At 40.1% G+C, this 8,222-nt stretch overlaps 3 protein-coding genes across 5 annotated transcripts in view; 2 read left to right on the top strand and 1 right to left on the bottom strand.

Annotated features, from left to right (window-relative positions):
• The window catches only part of LOC112612817 (zinc finger protein 724-like), a 518,258-nt gene that overhangs the window by 252,397 nt on the left and 257,639 nt on the right, over positions 1–8,222 (bottom strand). The gene's annotated exons all lie outside the window — the stretch shown is intronic.
• Positions 1–8,222, top strand: part of LOC112612818 (zinc finger protein 85-like) — a 116,304-nt gene that overhangs the window by 79,217 nt on the left and 28,865 nt on the right.
• LOC112612840 (zinc finger protein 430-like) overlaps positions 1–8,222 on the top strand; it is a 41,352-nt gene that overhangs the window by 7,597 nt on the left and 25,533 nt on the right. The window contains exons 3-4 of one of the 3 annotated variants that reach the window (XM_025367793.1): positions 5,041–5,167; positions 5,980–6,075. In XM_025367793.1, the coding sequence (XP_025223578.1) occupies positions 5,041–5,167; positions 5,980–6,075 (223 nt within the window). Of the gene's footprint in view, positions 1–5,040; positions 5,168–5,979; positions 6,699–8,222 lie in introns of those variants that run through there. The other 2 variants (XM_025367794.1, XM_025367792.1) reach the window with 2 other exon arrangements.

The raw sequence follows: 8,222 nt of genomic DNA on the forward strand, positions 1-8,222 counted from the left end.
TTTTTTTTTTTTTTTTTTTGAGACTGAGTCTGGCTCTGTCGCCCCGGCTGGAGTGCAGTGGCCAGATCTCAGCTCACTGCAAGCTCCGCCTCCCGGGTTTACGCCATTCTCCTGCCTCAGCCTCCCGAGTAGCTGGGACCACAGGCGCCCGCCACTTCGCCCGGCTAGTTTTTTGTATTTTTCAGTAGAGACGGGGTTTCACCGTGTTAGCCAGGATGGTCTCGATCTCCTGACCTCGTGATCCGCCCGTCTCGGCCTCCCAAAGTGCTGGGATTACAGGCTTGAGCCACCGCGCCCGGCCCTTTTTTTCTTTTTTTTAGATGGAGTATTGCTCTGTTGCCTAGGCTGGAGTGCAGTGGTGTGATCTCAGCTTACTGCAGCATCTGCCTCCCGGGTTCAAGTGACTCTTCTGCCTCAGCCCCCCAAATAGCTGGGAATACAGGCACTTGCCACCACACATGGCTAATTTTTGCATTTTTAGTAGAGACAGGGTTTCATCATATTGCACAGGCTGGTCTTGAACTCCTGACCTTGTGATCTCCCTGCCTCAGCCTCACAAAGTGCTGGGATCACAGGCGTAAGCCACCACACCCGGCAATTCTGTGTTTTTTTCTCCCCTCATACAAGAGATGACTTTGGTTGGTCCCCAGATGAGAGTTTCTCAAGTTTCCGGGTACTTGGATGAAAGCAATAGGTCTGGTGACTCAAACAGATAAAGTAATTGTTTTCATTTTATATGGCCATTCAAAAAACAGATGAAGCAGTCATGGTCCCTACTATCCAGAAACATTTTGTCTAGACTAACAACTGGATACATGTGTAAATTAAGCATTATATGGTTGATACAATGAATAGATGTGTCCAAAAGAAATTTGGGCCACTCTTTTATATTGTTACTTCTGATATCATCACCTGAAGGGATATTTATGGAGTGAAGATTTGTTATTATTTGTGTTTTTTTTTACTTTGCTAAGAATATGTATTTATCTTCTAATATAATTATTCTAAAGAACTTTAAGAAATTTGTTTAAATTGCTTATTAGTATATGTTATAAAATTGACAGGGCAGTGGCAAAAATAGATTAAAGTTACATAAGCTCTGGGATTTAAGATTCTCGTAGGTAAGCTTAGGAAAAACAGAACTGGAAATACCTTGGTGGCAGAGAGAACAGAATTCTACATAGGGTCCTTTCCCTGCCCAAATTCTGTTCAGATTCATCCTTTGTGGTGGCCTGATTTATGTCTGGCCCCACTCCGGAGCCTTGCCTCACAAAACTGATTTATAAAAATCAGACTCACACCTGTAATCCCAGCACTTTGGGAGGCCGAGGCAGGCAGATCACGAGGTCGGGTGTTCAAGACCAGCCTGACTAACATGGTGAAACTTCGTCTCTACTAAAAATACAAAACTTAGCTGGGCGTGGTGGCACATGCCTGTAATACCAGCTGCTCAGGAGGCTGAGGCAGGAGAATCACTTGAACCCGGGAGGCGGAGGTTGCAGTGAGCCAAGATTGTGCCACTGTACTCCAGCCTGGCGACAGAGCGAGACTCTGTCAAAAAAAAAAAAGATTGGAGTTGTGTCTGGTGAATCTTGCTGCCTTTCTAGAGCTGGTGCTCACAATTTTCTGAAACCCAAAAACAGGTAAATGAGAGAAATAAACTATTTATTTTAGGATCTTATTTTTTAAATTTTATATTAAAACCAGTGCTTACAGAAGCATTCCGTTTAGCGACTTGTTTTCTATTTCTGCCAGTGTAGCTGTTGCTCCACAAGCCACAAACAAGAAAATATATACACAATAAAAATTTCTTTAAACTACATTAAACTTTTTCTATGTTCTTCTCATCTGCCTATATTTAGCTTTTATTCTATACATTTAAAACAAAATCCATGACAGAGAAACAGAGGAAGAAATAAAAATGCTGAACCCTTTATCTAATCCTGGGAATTATTGAACACTTTAACTTTCAGGGTGTTATTAGGATTAAATCACATAATGTGTTATGCCCAGCACAGTGCTCTGTAACATACTCTTAAGCCCATAGTACCTGTTTAATAAACATTGCATTAGTATGTGTGTACATGTTTTTTTCCAAAGGCAGATTTATTCAGACATTGCTGCCTTCTGTTTGTTCTGTAAACTTTAAACAGCCAGCAAAGAATATAAAACTTTAAGATGGAGATTGGTTTTATTTGTACCAGAAGTATTTGTGTTGTGAGAAGAGTGCTGAGTGTAAGGGACTCTGTGCTATGTCTGCTTCTCTAACTAATGCTAATAATGAGCCCAGCGGGAACAACATCAGCATTGACAGGGAACTCGTTTGAAACACCCATTCATGGACCCTTTTCAGACTTGCATATTCACGTTGCATAGAGTGGGGCCAAAATTACCAAGCGAGTTTTAAGCTCTTTAAAGTTTGAGAGGCAATGCTTAGCTAAGTGGTTATCAGCCTCGTCTTTTTGTTTGTTTGTTTGTTTTGTTTTTGTTTTTGAGACAGGATCTCACTCTCACCCAGTCTGGAGTGCAATGGCATAATCTCGGCTCACTGCAACCTCCGCCTCCCGGGTTCAAGCCATTCTCATGTCTCAGCCTCCTGAGTAGCTGGGATTACAGGCACCCGCCATCATTCCTGGCTAATTTTTTGTTTTTAGTAGAGATGAGGTTACATCATGTGGGCCAGGCTGATCTTGAACTCCTGACCTCAGGTGATCCATGTGCCTCGGCCTCCCAAAGTGCCGGGATTACTGGTGTGAGTCACTGCACCTGGCCTCTGCCCAGCCTTCTAATTAGGATTACATGGCAGAAATCTCTGTACTTATGCCCTTTCCACGGATTTTGTTTATTGTTGTGGGTGGAAGCATCCATGTTGTTTTAATGAAGTGCCTCATGTGACTCTAAGGTGAGGCCAGAATCAAGTATGAGGACTTCAGTATACATTCATGAGAGCTAAGTGCCACCTTTACACTAAAGGGTGGTCACAGAGCTTGTTCTGTTTGGGTTTGGTAGGAACAGGGGAGTGTAGCTCATATTTCCATTACTGTAGCAGAAATTGCTGGTGTCTGTGGCAGGGGAGGGCACCGGAGGACAGGAAAAGAGAAACATACTTTTATATTCATAGAGCACCTCATTGTTCCTGAATCTCTTCTATTATAAAGGACAGAGAAATGGGTGGACTTTTTCTGCAGGATTTTCCTTCTGTTTGTGCACGTGATGGTAGCAGACAAAAAGGTGGTGCTGGCATTTTTAAATGAATATTCTCAAGATGCAGGTGTAACTTGTCCAGAGAATGTTATCTAAAAAGGATTTTCAGAGAAGGAGAGAAAAAATGGCCTTTTTTCAGCTAAACATGTCTCAGATGAAGAGCTGTGTGCACTCTGCTTCATGGAATGCCATGCGTTTAGTACTTGCAAACGTTTACTTCCCTACTTGTGTTTTTCCTCCCTAAGGAGTTTGTTTTAACTACATTTTTAAATTCTTATAATATTCAAGGCTTTCTGCAAAACATTTCCTTTCTATATACCAGAGCTTTCTCTACATTCCCTACATCATGGCTTCTTATATGCCATGCAGAATTCCTACCATGAATTTATAATCGGCACTATTAAAAATGTTCCCTTTGTGGCTGTTAAAATGGGGAGATGTAAATACTCAAGATTCCTATTGGGGGAAAGCTGGGGTCCCTAGTAAAGATGGAGAACATGTAATGTTGAGGTTTCATCTGTTTTCTCTATTAACTCTATGCAGAACAGGATTAAGAAAATCCTTATTTAAACAGAATACCATTTATTACCCAGAAAGTTCTGAAAAAAATTATTAGGAGATATCTGCTCTCTACGGTGCTAAACAAAGACTACTTAAAATCACTATTAAAAATAACAGAACATGGGAGGTATCTGTATCTTGAACTTTGTATGAAACTATGTATCGTTATAGTTACATTCAGACTATAATTTACTGTTTGAGGGGCAATATCTTAGCAGTGATGCCATGTTCTTCTATGTGCATCAGCACATCATAAAAATTTGTTGGCTGGATGTGGTGGCTCACACTTGTAATCCCAGCACTTTGGGAGGCTGAGGTGGGCGGATCACCAGAGGTCGGGAGTTTGAGACCAGACTGACCAACATGGAGAAACCCCGTCTCTACTAAAAATACAAAATTAGCTGGGCATGGTGGTGCATGCCTGTAATCCCAGCCACTTGGGAGGCTGAGGCAGGAGAATCACTTGAATCCAGGAGGTGGAGGTTGCAGTGAGCTAAGATGGTGTCATTGCACTCCAGTCTGGGCAACAAGAGCAAAACTCCATCTCAAAGAAAAAAAAAGAAGAAAGAAATTTAGAAATTCAGACTTTACTCCAGAGCTTCTGAAGAAAAAAAATCTGCACAACAGGATCTCCAGTTTATTGTTCACCTTTAAAGTTGAGAGGCACCTTCTAACTCAACATGTCTTTTTTGTTTGAAAAATAAACACAACTCAAATTTTATGATGTAAATATAGCAAAGTGTACAAATTTTTGTTTATGCCCTTAATTTTATACTTCTCATCCACAGAAGTATCTCATATATACCAGTGTTATGGATCTTATGCCATTCTCTTCTCTCAGAGTTCGAGAGAACATTAGATAATACTTATGTGTTAAAAATGATTGGGGCCAGGCATGGTGGCTCACGCCTGTAATCCCAGCATTTTGGGAGGCCAGGGTGGGTGGATCACCTGAGGTTGGGAGTTAGAGACCAGCCTGACCAACATGGAGAAACCCTGTCTTTACTAAAAATACAAAATTAGCCAGATGTGGTGGTGCATGCCTGTAATCCCAGCTACTCAGGAGGCTGAGGCAGGAGAATCGCTTGAAGCCAGCATGCAGAGGTTGCCTCTGTCTCAAAAAAAAAAAAAAAAAAATTATTAGATAATTTCAGTTATTCCTGTAAGTGAGAAGCAATTCTCTTTATTCTCTCATTTCACTTTAATTCAAATAATAAATTCTGCCCATGGCCACTTGGTAAATATACGTGTGTCTTGTGTGCTTGTGTTTTTCAGGGGCCGTTGACATTTAGGGATGTGGCCATAGAATTCTCTCTGGAGGAGTGGCAGTGCCTGGACACTGCTCAGCAGGATTTGTATAGGAAAGTGATGTTAGAGAACTACAGAAACCTGGTCTTCTTGGGTGAGAATAACTTTAGTACACAATTACTAATATACCCTAAAAGTTTCATTTCTCTTTTTTTTGTAGAATAATTTTTGGTAATTTATGCTTTGCATAAATGAGTTTCTGATACTTGTTCTTAAGAAAATCTTGGCCGGGCGTGGTGGCTCAAGCCTGTAATCCCAGCACTTTGGGAGGCCGAGACGGGTGGATCACAAGGTCATGAGATCGAGACCATCCTGGCTAACCCGGTGAAACCCCGTCTCTACTATAAAATACAAAAAACTAGCCGGGCGAGGTGGCGGGCGCCTGTAGTCCCAGCTACTCGGGAGGCTGAGGCAGGAGAATGGCGTGAACCCGGGAGGCGGAGCTTGTAGTGAGCTGAGATCCGGCCACTGCACTCCAGCCTGGGCGACAGAGCGAGACTCCGTCTCAAAAAAAAAAAAAAGAAAATCTTGAGGATTTATCCATGTAGAAAAGAATTTTTTCAGGATGTTTTATCTTGACTTAAACTTTCCACATTCCCGGGCTGATCTGTATCCTTCACTTTAGATTAGTGGCAATTCCAGAAATTTAGTGGCATAAAATATTGTTGCCCATATCTTAAAATCTATTTGCCACCACCAATTTTTGATTAATGAATACCAGGTAGTGAAATTAAGAACCTACAAATGTAAAATGTTTTCTAAATACTTAGAAATTTCTGTTATAAATTAGTATTTTAGGATTAATTTTCTAGAATATTCTAATACATTCTCTTTACTAAGCACAGTACTAGGTCGGTAACTGAAGAATATGAGAAAGATTCATGTTATTTATTTTTAATAAAGCAGGTATTGCTGTTTCTAACCCAGACCTGATCACCTGTCTAGAGCAAGGAAAAGAGCCCTGGAATATGAAGAGACATGTGATGGCAGATGAACCCCCAGGTAGGTGAGAGTGACACAACAGATGACATGAATGAGAGGTCCAAAAAAAAAAAAAAAAAAAGAAAGCCAATGCTTAAAATATTATTTGAGAAGCTGTGTTCCAAAGCAAATATTTTCTGGGAAGCCTGAGTTTGTTGTTTTTTTTTTTTAATTTTTCTCTTGCATAGGGACATCTTCTGTCTTATGCTTTTAAATTCTTTAAGGATTCTTTCCCTTTGTTGATCTCCCTTCAAGTTTGCCGTCAGAACCAAAGTCCTCTTCATGGCATACGAGATTCACAATCTGACTGCTTTTCCATTGTTTTTGGGGACACACAAATATCTACATGATTTTGAGAAACTCTACGTTAAACTATTTTCTTTTCTTTTTTTCTTTTTTTTTTTTTGAGACTGAGTTTCGCGCTTGTTGCCCAGGCTGAAGTGCAATGGTGCGATCTAGGCTCACTGCAACCTCCGCCTCCTGGGTTCAAGCAATTCTCCTGCCTCAGCCTCCCGAGTAGGTGGAATTACAGGCACCCGCCGCCATGCCCAGCTAATTTTTTGTATTTTTAGTAGACACAGGGTTTCACCATGTTGGGCAGGCTGGTCTCGAACTCGTGACCTCAAGCAATCTGCCCGCCTTGGCCTCCCAAAGTACTAGGATTACAGGTGTGAGCCACTGCACCTGGCCAAACCATTTTCTTAGTTCTCTTTTTGTATCATGTTTGAAATGTGTAAGAGGTAGTGGTTTCTGTTCCATTGTTTGTTGTTGTTGTTGTTAACTCTTCTACACATTCTATTCTGTTCTTATTACTATATTCTTGATATATAGTTTGAAATTATAAAGTGTGATATCTTTCTACTTTGTTCTTTTTCCTCACGATTGCTTTGGCTATTTGAAGTTTATTGTAGTTTCTTACAAATTTTAGAATTGTATTTTCCATTACTGCGAAGAAAAATGCCACTGAAATTTTGATAGGGAATTTATTGAATCTATAGATTACTTAGATAATAGGACACTTTAACAATATTTACTTTTTCAATCTGTAGACATGCAGTATTTTTAAATTTGTGTCTTCTCTAATTTCTTTTATTAATAACATGTCTTTCCTTGTAAAGATTTTTTACTTGGTTAAATTTGTTCTCAGAAATTTATTATTTTAATGCTATTTTAAATTGTTTTCTTTCTCTGTTAGATAGTTTGTTTTAAGTGTATGGAACAATAACTTAATACTTGTGTGTTAATTTTATGTTTTGCTAATTTACTGAGTGTATTTATTCAGACAAATTTCAATGTAGTGTTCATGGTTTTTTATATATAAAATCATATGATCCACAAACAGCAACTTTTTACTTACTTGTCTTCAATTTCAATGGCTTTTTAAAAATGTTTTTGACTCATTTTTCTGCCAAATACTTCCAGTGCTACGTTAAAATAGAAGCATTGACAATGGGAACAATATTGTTTTGCATTAGTCTCTGAATTTGAAGGAGCAAACAACTCCTCAAGCTTCTATAAACTGGTTTTAGTAGGTAAAGATCTTTTTCTGTTATGTCTCCAGGGTCATAGAATGCTGTCTGGGTTTGTAGTGCAGAGCGGGTGTAGCTTAGTCACAAGGCTGCTGGGACTGCACTAGGGTCTACCTTTAGTTGGCTTGTTACAGGGGCTTGGGTAGTTGTAATCCCCATTTTCTTTTTGGACAGACTGAATATCCTTCAGGACTTTGATCTGTAGAGCAGACAGTAGGGCAGGTTTCTGCAGTCAGGTTCATATATAATGGCCCTTACATCGAGATGTGAATGAGTATGGCTTTTATTGAGTACCAGAGAGGATTACTGTAGTTATGCAGACAAATTCTTTTGTAATGATATATCAGTGTTGCACAGCAGATTCTATGAGTAAATATGTCACTTATTTTTTTTTTTTTTTTTTTTTTTTTTTTTGAGACGGAGTCTTGCTCCGTCACCCAGGCTGGAGTGCAGTGGCCGGATCTCAGCTCACTGCAAGCTCCTCCTCTCGGGTTCACGCCATTCTCCTGCCTCAGCCTCCCAAGTAGCTGGGACTACAGGCACCCACCACTTCGCCCGGCTAGTTTTTTTGTATTTTTTAGTAGAGACGGGGTTTCACCGTATTAGCCAGGATGGTCTCGATCTCCTGACCTCATGATC

Source organism: Theropithecus gelada, chromosome 19 (assembly GCF_003255815.1).
Source record: "Theropithecus gelada isolate Dixy chromosome 19, Tgel_1.0, whole genome shotgun sequence".
NCBI lineage: Eukaryota > Metazoa > Chordata > Mammalia > Primates > Cercopithecidae > Theropithecus > Theropithecus gelada.